This window comes from Hakea prostrata, chromosome 3 (assembly GCF_041222555.1).
Source record: "Hakea prostrata isolate BN-2017 chromosome 3, UWA_Hpros_2, whole genome shotgun sequence".
Lineage (NCBI taxonomy): Eukaryota > Viridiplantae > Streptophyta > Magnoliopsida > Proteales > Proteaceae > Hakea > Hakea prostrata.
The window spans coordinates 41,367,396-41,383,290 of record NC_142602.1 but is presented as its reverse complement, the minus strand read 5'-3'; the positions used below and the strand labels follow the sequence as shown (position 1 = coordinate 41,383,290).

The 15,895-nt window shown below is 40.1% G+C and overlaps 1 protein-coding gene across 1 annotated transcript; it reads right to left on the bottom strand.

Annotated features, from left to right (window-relative positions):
- Positions 1–13,207: 13,207 nt before the first annotated feature.
- On the bottom strand, positions 13,208–13,966 carry LOC149022241 (uncharacterized). Its single transcript, XM_089147577.1, has one exon. The coding sequence runs from the start codon at positions 13,964–13,966 to the stop codon at positions 13,208–13,210; it is 759 nt and encodes a 252-aa protein (XP_089003703.1).
- Positions 13,967–15,895: the final 1,929 nt, after the last annotated feature.

Here is a 15,895-nt window from a genome sequence, read left to right as displayed (position 1 = left end):
CTTATAAAAGACTTATTGTTAATTGTTTTCCGAAGATTTTGGGAGAAGAAAGGTCAAGATAAAAGCAATGTCCTTCATCTCTTTAGAAGCCTAATACTCTCCCAATTTCGAGGACAAAATTATTTTAAGGGTGGGAGAATGTAACATCCAGCCCAAACCTAGCCTAGACACCCTATTTATTTTGGGATAAAGAAAGACTGGTTCAATGTTAGACCTTAAAAGTTGGACTTTAATTTCAATATTATTATCTTTGAAAACCTTAGGAAGCCATGTCAGACCTTTCCCTTAGGGTAGATCTGTAATGTCTGGCCTTATCCTAACCTTGACCCGGCCCGGGACCTATTATGTTTGTAGGTCCGAAGACCCGTGGGGGTAAAAGAGACTTGTGGACCCTTTTGATTTATGATTTGGTGTCGGAACCAAAGCCCATGGACATTGACGATGATGCCCCTCACTTGAGAGCATTGTCAGTGTTAGTTCTGAATCTGCGCACCGAAGAGGGGTGAATTAGTTGAAATACCAAATGAAATATTGTGCCCAATACGATTATATTTCCCGAAACTAGACTTCTTGATGGACTTGTAGGAGAAAACCTCACTCAATTTGACCCCATATAGCCCCCCAAATCCCTGTCTGAAGTTGCTGAACTATGTCTGGCAAATCCTGCTTGCACATCGAAGAAGGTGAGCTTAGTTGGTGGATCTAATGAACTCTCATGCTTGATCCAAAAGTATTTCTAGAAACTAGACTTATTGATTGACTTGTAGGAGAAAACCTCACTCAATTTGACCTTGTATAGCCCTCCGAATCCCTATTCGAAGTTGCTGAACTACTTCTGGATTTTCTGCTGAAACCTGTTACCTATTTTGGTCGATGCTCTTTGGTCGATGCCATCAACCAAGGACCATCGACCAAAGTTGCCCAGAATCGAGAAAAAGATGCTTTTTGGATATTCCTTCCTCTATTTAAGTGAAACCTCATACCTAGAACGATATTTTACTCATTTCAACACCTGAGAACGTGGGAAGGCTCCTCGTAGGCTCTTCTTTGGCTTGGGTGATGATCTTCTACAAGAATCATTGTCTCATTTCTCCAACTATCATCTTCCAAGGTATGATTCTCTCTCTTGTTCTCTATTCTACTCACTTCCCTTCTTCTTTTACTGATGAGACCATGGCCAAGGTGCTGCAACCTTGCAAACACCTTGCCATGAACGTCTCTTCCCATTTATACTTGCTTTTCCTTCATTCTTGCTATGCCTCACTTGCATCTTGATCCTTACATATACATTACTATGATTCCTTGCTTAACAACTTGATTTCTTATACTAAACTGAGATGTGGAGTATGATTAGTCTAATCTCTGGCTTGCAAATGATTGTAATTATGTTCCTAACCTATTCCCCAACTAATTCTCTAGCTTCCCTTTCAATTACATCAATTTCTCATGAATGCTAGGATTCTTGTCTTTAGAACATAGGACCTCAATTTGGGGGTTTTCATTTGGACCATTGGATTGTGATAATACTTGCTAGGTAGTGTTCTTACATTGTTATTAATCATCCCTCCAAGTTTCAGATCGATCCGAACCCCGGAAGACCCATTTCGGACCAAAATCCCCAAAATCCTCTATTCTGTCCCGAAGACAATTTTGGGGCCATCGACCAAACTTGTGACAACCTTGGCCGGACCAAGACATCCGACCTCCCGACCCCAACAATTGATGTGTTAGGGTCACAACCTGGTACTGGTCCCACACAACCAACCAGGTAGGTGGCCAACTTGCTTTTGATCCAATTGACATCCGACCTTCCCGACTTCTTCTCTAACTTATTATTGATGTTTGTTTAGGGTCTTAACAATCCTTTTGGACTAATTCTTGGTATTCTCAATTCATCATCAACTCAACCTAAGGTAAGGATGGTTATCTCCATAAACATATAAGTCATCAAATATTGAATTGTGTTTTATTTAAAGAATGAAATCTCTTGATTTTCTTTCAATCATTATGAGACTGTTACATATGTGTTAGAAGAGTAACATTTAAAATTTTTATACTCTTGTTGTGTTACTTTATCATTTTGAATTGCTTATTTTTATAATGATTCATTTTAATATCATGATTTGATTACTATTATGGATATGCATTGGATGCATGAGAAATGATGAGATTGGATATGTGATTGCTTACGTATGACTTGGGATTGGGGGGTGTCCTACTGACACTTCTGTCCTTGGGCACCGGAGGGAATAGTATGGGATGTTCTATGAAGGTGCCTATCGACTCTTTCCCGGGTTATTGGATGACATACATATGGCTGCCTAGTTGGGTGTCTAGGTTTATCCTTGTCGTGTCAGACCCGAATTGGAAGGGCATTGCGACCGAACAACCCGTGGTGGTGTATGGTTGGATGGGCGCTCTAGGCCGGTAAGCAATCTGGTAGGGGACATAAACCATGCTACGGATACCTGAAAGGGGCCATTTATTGGTAGAGTTGCATATGGATAGACTTGGGCTCACGGGCGCTCAAGACCGGTAACCAATCCATGAGAGGACGTGAGAGCTTCCCGTTTACTATATGTGGATGACCAATAGGGTTGATGAGTCTGAAATCCGGGATTTCGCTGACTCTAGTGTGAAGGATGCCGAAAAGGATCTTCGGGGGCGAGGAATGGACGTATCTGAATCTGACTTGACCGACTGAGTAGATGACTTGCATTGGGCTAGGCTTTACTGTGACATGCGCGAGTACTTGACCAAATGATGATGTGAGAGAGCGGTGACTGATCCCCTTACCACGGTTTTTTTTATGACTTTACCGATCTTCCCCGGGCATTCGCAAGATATGGAAATGGGAGAGTGATTGACGACCCAGAGAAGTACGGTGCTATGACTTAAAGCATGTCTACCTTAGAGACCAGCATTCATAGAGTTAGAACCATACTTGCATCATGTGTTCCATATCATATTGCATCATATTATGGCTTGTATCATATGGTTTATATTTTTATGGAATGACTACCTTGCTGAGTTCTTTTGAACTCACTCCTTTTTGCAACAATTTTTGTTAGACTTTTCTATAGGTACTACCACTGTTGACTATGGCAGTCAACCCTCTGGAGACCGAGTTGAAGACTTGTATCATACTGGTGGCGATGAACCAGTTGATAAAGACGAGTAGACCGAGATCGGGACTTGTTTGTAGCAGTTCAGTTTTATATTTGTGTGTTAGGGATGGGATGTCGCCTCATTCCCTTTTTAACCTTTTATTTGAATTGTCGGGACTATAGCTTAGTTGTTTCACTTGTTATTTGGTGAATCGGTTGTAACCTTTGCTTTTAGTCGTTTCATCTTCCACTAATTTTATAGGACGGGTTTCCTCCCTCCTTTTCACACTTGATTGTTTATTCTAATGAAATCTTTTCCACACTCTGATGTTATTTGTGAATCCTTCTGAGGTACTTTCTCAACTTTTATTATTAAATTATTTGGATACAAGGAATTGTTCTTGCTTTTGATTATATTATTGTGCTAAGTGACTATGATCGTTCCTAAACTTGATCGGCGGGAGTGTAATTCACTCCACAGGTAATCTAGATAGGGTATCCCCTTGGTGGATTTAGGGCGAGATGTGACACCTACACCCTACGCCACTCCTGCTTTTCAGCCTAGGAGTGTAGGTCAGAGCGCTGGTTTTCAGCAGCCTGGCCAGTTTAGACAGTATGGCGGGAACCGACCACCAATGAATTCTAGTGCTAGGCCTGTGAATGCGAATCCTAGGCCTTTTGTTCAGAAGCCCCCTGTTGCAGCTACTCCAGTTGGACCCAGCAATCCTGTTTGCTTTTTCTGTAAGCAAGCTGGTCATTTTGCTCGTGCCTGTCCGAAGCGGCCTGCCCAGCAGCCTGCTCCTGTGGTGAAGAATGCTCCTGCTCCTCCCTCTGGTAGAGTGTTCAGTATTTCCAGTACTGAACAGGATGCAAGCCATGATGTGATTACAGGTACATTGTGAGTTGCTTCTATTCCCGCATTTGTCTTATTTGATATGGGTGCATCTCATTCGTTCATGTCATCTGCATTCATCATGAAGACTGACCTAATCCCTGAGAAATTGTCTAGTTGTTTATTGATTAGTACACCTCTACGGTCCTGTTGTGAAACTAGATAAAGGGTTAGTTAAATATCCTGTGTTGATTGGTGAGAAGAACTTGGAAGCCAATTTGGTACTTCTTGATATGAAGGACTTCGATGTCATTTTGGGAATTGATTGGTTAACAGCCCACAAAGCTGTGTTTCTTTGTTCCTCGAGGAAGATTCAGTTCCATATTTGTGGAAGTCCGGTCTTTGAATTTCAAGGTGAGAAAAGAAGGGTTTGTAAGAAGATACTATCTGCACTGATGCAAGTCTATGCCCTAGTGAATGATGCTTCATCTGAAGGCAAAGGTAAGGTGGAGAAAAGAGTTGACAAAGTCAGGATTGTCTGTGACTTTGTTGATGTCTTCCCTGATGATCTATCGGGAGTGCCTCCAGATAGGGATGTTGAGTTTTCCATAGATCTCATCCCTGGTGCTGCCCCTGTATCTAAGGCTCCGTATAGGATGGCTCCTACTAAGTTGAAGGAGTTACAAAAGCAGTTGAATGAGCTCATTGATAGAGGTTTTGTACAACCGAGTGTGTCACCTTGGGGAGCTCCGGTTTTGTTTGTCAAGAAGAAAGATGGTAGTATGCGTCTGTGCATCGACTACCGTGAGTTGAATAAGCTGACCATCAAGAATAGATACCCGCTGCCCAGAATTGATGATCTCTTCGATCAGTTGAAGGGTGCAGCTATGTTCTCAAAGATTGACTTGAGATCTAGATATCACCAGTTGAAAGTGAAGCCAAGTGATATCTTCAAGACAGCTTTTTGAACAAGGTACGTCCATTATTAGTTTAGAGTCATGCCTTTCGGATTGACTAATGCTCCTGCAGTGTTCATGGACCTCATGAACTGAGTATTTCACGATGTGCTTGATAAGTTTGTGATTGTCTTCATTGACGACATCTTGATCTATTCGAAGAATGAAGAAGAGCATGCGAGCCATCTAAGTTTCACTTTGCAAAGATTGCGAGAAAAGAAGTTGTATGCCAAGTTTAGCAAGTGTGATTTCTGGCTCAAGAGAGTAGTATTCCTCGGCCATGTGGTTTCAGCTGTAGGTATTCGTGTTGATCCTGAAAAAGTCCAAGCAGTGGCTGATTGGGAAAGACCGAAGACGGTGACGAAAATAAGAAGTTTCCTTGGATTGGCGGGTTACTACAGAAGATTTATTGAAAACTTTTCTCGGTTGGCTGCTCCTATGACTAAGTTGATTAGGAAAGAAGAGAAGTTTGTTTGGTCTGACGCTTGTGAGAAGAATTTCCAAGAGTTGAAGGATAGATTGACGAGTGCCCCAGTTTTGACTATACCTGATAGTTCCAGTGGTATGACAGTTTATACTGATGCGTCAAAGATTGGTTTGGGTTGTGTACTGATGCAACATGGTAAGGTCGTAGCCTATGCTTCTCAGCAATTGAAAGATTATGAGCGGAATTACCCCACTCACGATCAAGAACTTGCAGCTGTTGTCTTCGCTTTGAAGATTTGGAGACATTACCTCTACGGTGAGAAGATTGCCATTTTCACGGATCATAAGAGTTTGAAATACTTCTTTACCCAAAAGGAGTTGAACATGAGGCAAAGAAGATGGTTGGAACTAGTCTCTAATTATGATTGTGATATTTAGTATCACCCTGGTAAGGCAAACGTTGTTACTGATGCTCTTAGTAGGAAGAATCAGAAGAAGACTTTGGATTTGAATGCTTTGAGTCTACCATTGTTGTCTTCTATTGAGAGTTTTTATTTGGAAGTTGTCCCTGAGAATTCTGATTCTGTTCTTTCTGCCATGATGGCAAGATCTGGCCTTAGAGATAAGATTGTTGCTCTGCAGAGTTCTGATCAGGAACTTATGGACAAAGTTGAGAAGATTTCTTCGAATCCTGAGTCAGACCCCAACTTTGGTATATCCATGGATGGTGCTTTATTGTTTAGAGGTAGACTGTGCGTGCCAGCAAATGAAGAAATTAAGAAGGAAATATTGAAGGAAGCACACCAGTCAGTCTATACTATACCCCCATGGAGCACCAAGATGTACAAGGACTTGAAGGAACATTTTTGGTGGATTGGTTTGAAGGCGGATGTTGATAATTTTGTTGCCAAGTGTGAGACTTGCCAATGTGTGAAAGCCGTTTGTCAACCCCCATCTGGATTACTTCAACCCCTTCCTGTTCCTAGTTGGAAGTGGGAGGATATCTCTATGGACTTCGTGACTAGCTTGCCTCGGACAAGTAAAGGCAATGACACAGTGTGGGTGATTGTTGATAGGTTGACCAAATCAGCCCACTTCATTCCTATGAAGATCACTCATACTCTGGATAAGCTAGCTAGGCTTTATGTGGACAATGTGGTTCGTCTGCACAGAGTGCCAATGAGTATTGTCTCTGATCGTGATCCTAGGTTTACCTCAAGGTTTTGGAACAATTTGCAGAAGGCCTTGGGAACCCAATTGAATTTGAGTACAGCTCATCACCCACAGTCGGATGGACAATCTGAGCGAACAATTCAGACCTTGGAAGACATGCTCAGATCTTGTGTGGCTGATATGGGTGGTAATTGGGATGAACACCTAGCTTGGGTTGAGTTTGCCTATAACAATAGTTATCAAGCAACAATAGGCATGGCTCCATTCAAGGCTTTGTATGGAAATACTTGTAGGACACCATTGTACTGGACTGAGACGGGTGAAAGAAAAGTCTTAGGTCCTGAGATGATTGAAGCTACCAGTGCGATGGTTGATATGATAAGAGAAAGGATTAAGTCTACCCAATCAAGACAGAAATCTTATGCTGATAAGAGAAGGACTGATCTAGAATTTCAAGTTGGAGAGAAAGTTTTCTTGAAGGTTTCACCAATGAAGGGTGTGATGAGATTTAATATTAAGGGAAAGCTTAGCCCCCGTTTCATTGGACCTTTTGAGATTTTGGAGAAGGTTTGACCTGTTGCTTATTGATTAGCATTACCTCCGCCTCTTGCTGGAGTTCATAATGTGTTTCATATTTTGATGCTTCAGAAATACATAGAGAATCCGGAACACATTTTACAGCAAACACTTGAAGGACTTAGTGTTGATCTTACCTATGATGAAGAACCGGCCGAAATTTTGGATAAGAAGGACAAGCAGCTACGGAATCGAACCATCCCTTTGGTGAAGATTTGGTGGAAGAACCATACCCCTGAAGAAGCTTCCTGGGAGAAGGAAGAAGATATGAAGGAGAAGTTTCCTCACCTCTTTGGAAGCACAGGTACGCTTTCAATTTCGAGGACGAAATTTCTTTAGGGGGGAGAATCTGAAACCCAGCCCTAACCTTGACCCGGAAACCCTGTTGTTTGTAGGTCCGACGACCCGAAGTAAAGCAAGAAGTCAGCTATGGGCCATCCCAGTGGAAGACTTGGTGACTGGCTTTGAATCCATGAGTGTTGATGACAGTGTTCCATTTATGGAAACTGAATCCTGATGAAGATCGGATTAGTTGATGGACTTGGAGTGCTCTCTATCACGATTCGAAGGCATTTCTACCTATTAGGTAAGTCACTTGGTGTGTGTGCAAAACCCCTTTATGTTTGGATTTGATCTGAGCCTTCAATTCCCTGTTTTGGACTTGCAGTCCTAATTGGTCGACTCATTGGTCGATTGGGCCAGTCGACCAATCCAATCGACCAATGGGTTCTGTCTTTGCTAATTAGGTCTTGCTTGCTCTATTTAAGTCCAATCTCGAATCTACTTCGTATTTTCTGCCTCCAAACTCTTTGGAACGTACCAGAGACCTCTGCAAGTCATCTCCCTTGCGTCCTTGGTGTTTATCTTGACGGATCTTCGTCAAAACTCATGTTCTTACACAAAAAGTTATGTCTACACTCTCTTCTTCTTCTTCATCTTTATTTTCTTTCCTTTTTGGGTTGAGACAATAGAGAAGATGCTGCATTCTCTGTTGCAAACATCTTTCTACTTATTTCTCATGATTTCCTAAGGATTAATGGCTAAAGCAATGATCTTAATCATGATCACTGCAAGCTTTTGAAGGAATCATGATCTAAATCATGATCTTGTCTTCATTCATCTTTGATTTAAATTTTGATCAACTCAGATCTATTTTATTGATCATATCAGATCTATTTTATTGATCATATTAGTAGTCAATCGCTGTGTTTTCTTTACATGATCCATAATCTATCAATCTCTAGTTATTTCTCCTTTATCATACCATGTTTTTTTCAAGAATCATGACTGATACATCTATAGTAAGTTTTGTTTCCTTATTTAGATCCATGTTCTTCAGTCTTAGATCTATTTTCTTGAAGATCTATGCATGCCTTTCATGATTTCTTTATCACAATCAATGATCCATCATCCTATTGTTCTTGTCCATGATTTGTACTTTGAATTCTTCAAGAACCATGATTGATCTAATTATGGTAACTTTTGTTTCCTAATTTGTAACTTGAAAACTTGATTCGATTAGTGTTTTGAAGTCCTCTATATACTAGGATGCTACCATTGTAGTTTACCCCTTGTTTAGTACCCTTTTGAACCACCAAATTCGGTTTTATATTCTAAAAACTCTGATTTTGAAGGCCACTATCTCGGCTGGTCGACTGATTGGTCGACTAAGACAGTAGACCAATCCAATTGACCAATAGTACATCAACTCCATATTTGGTCTATTTTGGATGTTTTGATATCTTTCCTAATATGTTGTATACAGTTGTTAAGGACCTTCTTCTCAAGTTTGTCAAGACCTTGAATTTTTAAGATTCCTTTGCGAGTTATATAAGGTAAGGATGGTTACTTCCTTAACTACATAAATTGTATATCTTAGTTTCTATGTTTGAATCTTGTTAGTTTACTTCTTTAATTAGATTCTTACAATGTTATACTACTGTTGCACTATCTTGATATCAGTAGCAATACTTGTTTATATTAAATTGACTCATGTATGATTTACTTACCAGTTCTATATAAGTTGAATGTTATTATTGATTTCTTTCCATATATGAAGTTACCATATATGTGATGTTATGGATTGATGCTTGTGTATGCTTAAGTTATGGTTTGGAAAGGGGAGGTGTCTTTTTGACACTTCTGTCCTTGAACTACTACGGGAATATTATGGGATGTTTCCGGAGATGCCCTTTGGACACCTTCCTAAACTGTTGGATGACATATTTAGGACTGTCTAGTAGTGTTTGGCTAGGATGTCCCGTTATATCAGACCCGATTCGGAGGGTATTGAGACCGAACGACCTGTGGTAGCAATGGGGTCCATGGGCGCTCAAGACTGGTAACCAATCCGTGAGAGGACAGGAATCACATTGTGGGGACCATTTATCGGTAGGGTTGCATATGGTTAGACTTGGGCTCACGGGCGCTCAAGACCGGTAATTACCAACCCGTGAGGGGACGTTACATCAAGTCAAATCTAGATACGTCCATTCCTTGGCTTGAACGCTGACATGCGCCGGTACTTAGACCAATGGTGATGTGAGAGAGTGGTGACCTATACCCCCCAACCATGGAATGTCCCGAGGGATGCCGGACCCACTACCAAAAGGCGTTGTGTGATGAGACCTTCCTAAAGAAGTACGGTGTTATGACTTAAAGCATGTCTGCCAATAGAGACTAGCATACATAGAGTTAGAATCATATTGCACCATGTGTTTCATATCATATAGCATTTTTCTTTGCTTTGAAATCCTGCCATTTATGTTGTTATGGATTAACTGCCTTACTGAGTTTCTTTGAAACTCATTCCTTTTGTACAATGTTTTGTTAGACTACTCTACAGGGAACGATGACTATAAAAGTCAATTCGAGGAAGCGCAAATTGAAGAGGCGTACTACACGCAAGGTGCTGGCAACCATGAAGATTACATTGAAGATTCCTCAAGTGGTTTTGCTTGTTACCAGGATTAGCCCTGATGTGGAATGGGAACGTCTGAGCATAGTTGATGAAGTCTACGTTTATGAAGATGTTCTCTATAAAGTAGAATAGACTTTAGTTTAGTATGCTTCAGTTTTCTTTCCTATTTTAGATACAGTTGTAATTTTTCTTTTGATTTACAAACTACTTTTCCACTGGTTATAGAGTGGGATTCCACCTCACTTTACTTATTGATTAGACACTCTGATTATCTTTCGTACTTTGGTTATATATGGTTTATTCTTTCCTTATTCAGATCTTTGGTTTATCTTTTGCACATTGATTATTATTGTTCATGATTATGTTATTGTCTATGTGGGAGATTGATTACTTGATACTTGGTCTTCGGGGCTGTGGATCACACACTCGGGTATGCCAGGTAGGGTACCGGCTGGGTGGATGTGACAATTGCGGAGTGTCCTTCCAACACTTCTGTCCTTGGACATCGGAGGGAGTAGTATGGGATATTCTCTGAAGGTGTCCATCGACGCTTTACCGGGTTGTTGGATGACATGCATAGGATTGTCTAGGTGTATTGTTAGGATTATCCTTGTTGTATCAGACCCGAATCGGAAGGGTATTGAGACCAAACAACACGTGGTAGAGTATGGTTGATGGGTGCTCAAGACAGGTATCCACTCCGTGAGAGGACTTAAACTATACCGCGGATACCCGAAAGGGGCCATTTATTGGTAGGGTTGCAAATGGATATACCTGGGCTCACGAGCGCTCAAGACCGGTAACCAACCCATGAGAGGACATGAGAGCTTCCCGTTTACCATTTGTGGATGACCAATAGGGTTGATGAGTCCGTAGTCCGAGTTGGTCGGTGCCATAGGATACGCTGACTCTAGTGTGAAGGATACGGAACCAAGTTGGTCGGTGCCATAGGGAAAGTATCCGGATCTGACATGATACGGCTGAGTAGATGACTTGCATTGGGTAGGCTTCGCTGCGACATGGGCCAATACTTATACCAATGGTGATGTGAGAGAGTGGTGACTAAATCCCCAACCATGGCTTGATGAGGACCTTACCCAATTACCATGGCAGACCCAAGATATCTTATGATTGAGGGGGAGTGACAGATGACCCAAAGAAGTATGGTGCTATGGCTTAAAGCATGTCTACCTTAGAGACTAGCATACTTAAGATTAGAATCATATTTCATCATTGTCTCATGTCATATTGCATCATAGGTGACTTGTATCGAATGAACTGTGTATTATGAAACGACTTGCCTTGCTGAGTTCTTTTGAACTCATTTCTTTTGTGCAATTTGTTAGATTATCCTGCAGGTATAGAAGACTTTGATGGCGCATCCTACAACCCGAGCTATGATCCCGCATACTACCCTTCGGGTGATGGCTACGCTGAAAGTCAAGATTGCTGTGCCGAGGAGGATTATGGTTCGTACCAAGGTTAGCCCCACGTTAGTGAGGGAGCAGCCACGTTGGGTTCACTTCATCCACACTTATGAAGAAGTAATCATTAGGATAGAAGAAACCTATGTGTAGGCCCCGTTTCCCTGGATGACTGTAATCATTTGGATATTTTCTCCTAACTCTCATGGATTTACTCTCATATACTGTTTGTATTTAAGATGGATTAACCACTGTTCCGTTATGATCGAAGGAGTGGCTTCTGATCACTCTTTCCCCTTGAGACTACTTATATGAGAAGTTGACATTTAATATTTCCGCACTCTGATTAATTATCTTTTCTTATTCATTTGATCTATTTATTGCTTACTTTATACATTGATTATATTGTTCATGATTATGTTATCGTGTGTGTGGGAGGCATGGCCACTCGATCTGGATCTTCGGGCTGTGGATCACATCCCGAGTATGCCAGATAGGATACCGGCTGGGTGGATGTGACAAGGGTACCCAATGAAAATTCCTGGAGAAGCACGGGGGTAAAATTTGTGCTTAATGGTGGAATGGTTGTGTCCATAGCACAAACAACCAAAAGTACGAAGATGAGCATATGTGGGGGTTTTATTAAAAAGAAGTTCAAAAGGAATTTTCTCTTTTAATATTTTGGTAGGCAACCTATTAATAATGTGTGTGGCCGTAAGAATGCAATCACCCCAAAAATCTTGTGGAAGTTTGGCTTGAAATAAAAGGGCCTGACCAACATTGAGTAGGTGCCGGTGTTTGGGTTCAACAACACTATTTTTTGGTGGGGTGTCAACACAACTATGTTCATGGATAACTCCATGGTTGAAAAAAAAAATGAGGTGGTGGAGTGATTAAAAAATTCACGTGCAATGCGAATTTTTTATATTTGAAAATTGAATTGAGTTTTTACCATTGCAAAAAAAATCATGCAAATAAGAGAAAGCGTCAGATTTGAAGTTCATTAGAAAAACCTAAGTATAACGAGAATAGTCATCCACAATAGTCAAAAAATATTTAGCACCACATATAGAAGGAATATAATAAGGACCCCAAACATCGTAATGTATTATATCAAAAGAAGATGAAGTGGATATGGAGCTAGATGGGAAAGGTAGCCGGGTTTGCTTTGCCAAAGGGCAAATAGTGCAAACACATTTATTAGAAACTGAAATGCAAGAATTAAAATGTGATAAAGAAGTAGTAATGTTGCAAGATGGGTGGCCTAAGCGCCAATGCCACACATCAAAGGAGTGGGAATGAGTGGATGAGGCTGCAATAATGGAGGGAAGCAACTCCAAATAATATAAGCCATTATGCTCTTTACCCAATCCAATCATCTTCTTCGTTGGTAAGTCCTAAAAGACACAATGATGAGGAAAAAATGTTACTGAACAATTGAGAGCTTTAGTGATTCGACTAATGGATAATAAATTAAAATGGAATGAAGGAACATATAAGACATTATTAAGAGAGATGGAAGGGGTGGGGGTGCAAGTCCCTAAATGGGACACAGGGTTGTTTCACCATTGGGTAATGTAATCGGAGATGCATAAGGAACCACCGTATTAGTGTTAAAGAATTGTAACTTAGAAGCCATATGAAAATTTGCCCCAGAATCAATAACCCATGGAGAAGGGGAATTACCTGCAGCATTTGCTAAAGGAGTGGGATTACCCGATTCGATCAATGCCAATAATTGATAATACTGCGCTGAAGTAAAGGAGGGGCAGAATTTGTTCATGGGTTGATGGCTACAAAGGATTGAGCAAAGAGTCCAGGTGATGTTGATTTAATGTGGTATTATTGCGCTTGGGAGGATAACCGTGTTTCATAAAACAACGGGAATCCGAATGTCCGTCCATGCCACAAAAATCACAGTGATGCTCCTCTTGCAATAGAAGAGAATAAGCACGATTGATGTTAGGCAAAGGTTCCATCAAAAGAAGTAAGTGATCTTGTTGTTGAAGATCACTGTGTTTTGACAAGAGACCACAAGTGCAAGGCGGAAACGAGTTGTATGAGTCCACTTCGTCCCAAAAACCCTTGAGAATAGTATAAGAAGATGCCAAAGAAGAGGTGCCTTGATGATGATTAGAAATGCTACGCCGGATCTCAAAAATTCGAGGAGCATTTTTTTGAGAAAAATGATCACGAAGATCATCCCAAACCTCGTGGGCAGTTGAGATATAGAGAATGCTATTAGCAATATCAAGTGAGAGAGCATTTAGCAACCAAGAAAGGACCATGCTGTTGCATTGTGTCCATGCTTGAAACTCCAAAGAATCAACAACGGGTTTAGGCAAGGAGCCATCGATAAAGGCAAGCTTATGTTTGGCCTCAAGAGCCATCCACATCACACGTTTCCAAGTGGGATAATTGTTGCCGCGTAAAAGCTGCGTGACGAGTATAGCACCAGGGTTATTTGAATGATGTAGAAAATATGGAGAAGAACCATCAAAGTGGATGGAAACAACATTTGTAGTAAGAGCATTAAGAGACGGATTTGTCATTGTAAAAGCAGCGGAAAGAAAACAACAACGTAGGGATCGTTTAGTGCTCTTGAAAAAAAAATTAGCGTCACTTGAAGAGGTCTGGATCATCCTAAACTGATACCATGTTAAGAAGATTTTGTGTAGAAGTGATTTTGTATTACCTCTTCATGTGTATATATAATACAATCAAGCAAAGAATAAAATAAATGTAGCATACTGTACATAAGGAAATAAATTATTTGCAACGGTCATATTATCCAAGATCTCCAACAGTCATATTCTCCAAAGATCTCCAACGGTCATATTCTCCAAAGATCTCCGATGGTCATATTATGGCTAATAAACATCAAATGCTAGATTCATTTATTTGCAAAAGCCCTTTAAAAAACCAGATTTCCCATCATATTTAACAGTATTTCACTGTTTCGTAGGAAAATCAGCAATTTTTTCGTGATATTCTGTTGAATTTGGAAAATATCGTTTTTCAGTGCCACTTTTATATCACTCCTTACCAAACTGGCTGAAATTCTCTATATTTCAGGCAAACTTCAGCAAAATATTTTTCCATGGAAGAGCTTGTTATTTTGGCTAGTTATGAGAGTATTTTTCAAATGAAATGCCACAACAAGTACTCAGTAGGCATGGCATAGGCCAAGTCTAAAACTGTTCAAGGTAAAGTAACAATGGAAAAGAATCAAACCTAGTTCTAATGAATATTCTCCCGTAGCAGCAAAAGCAAACAAAAAGGCCTAAATATCAATGGAAAATACTTCTTTAAATTGTTTCTTATCTATATCTTAATTGTAATACCTTGTATACATACATGTCACATATTAGATATATATCCACAACATTTTTAATGCTAACATATATAAACACAAAAAAAAAAAAAAAAAATTATATATATATATATATATATATATATATATATATATATATATATATATATATATATATATATATATATATTTGTAGCTACACTAGACTCCCTAGGAATATAATTGTCACATCCCCTCAGCCGGTACACTACCTGAAATACTCAAAGGTGTGATCTAAAGCCTCGAAGATCAAGTCTCAGACAATCATCCTCCCACACCACACAATAGTACAATCATGAGCAAAAATAAATCAATGTAATCAAAAAATAAAAATCAAAAGTAAGGATCTCAAAACAAATATTAGAGTGCAGAAGTGATGTCAAATAATTAGAGTAACAAAGTGAGAAAGAATAACCAAATCTAATGTATACATCCGAAAGAATAACAAAAGACCGAAATTGTTCTAAGTTTTACAAATAGTATGTTTCCTTATCAAAAAGGTAATGTCTTAACTCAAAAATCTCCCTAGCAAGTACGAGATAGACCAGCTCACGAGTCAGGCTAATCCTTGTACGTGTAGTTGACACATGAACATTCTTCATCGTGATATTTGTGATCGCCAACACTTTGTATACCATACAGATCACTCATTGATGTCTCGTATTCCTGGGTTTCGATGTCATCAATACCTGCAACAAAGTCTAAAGCAAACATTGTCCTCGAAGGGTGAGCTCAAAAGAACTCAACAAGTAGTTCACATACAAATAACAATTACAATCCAATTCAAGAACAGAGCATGATGCAATATGATATGAGACAATATGCAAGAATGCAGTTAACTCTACGGATGCTAGTCTCTAATGGCGGACACGCATTAAGATGGAACACAAGCCTCCTCTGGGAAGGTATTGTCACTCTGATTCCTCACGAACTAGCTACTTCTTTTAGGATCTTGGGTAAGGAAGGGGTCAAGGTATCCCTCTTGGACTATCAGAATGTTTGGGGTTTAGGTCACTGCTCTCTTACCACACCATTGGTATGAGTATTGGTGAGTCTTAGGTTTATACCTAGCCAAGTGCAAGTCATCCACTGAGTCACATCAACCTAGGGTCAGATACTTCCCCTCATG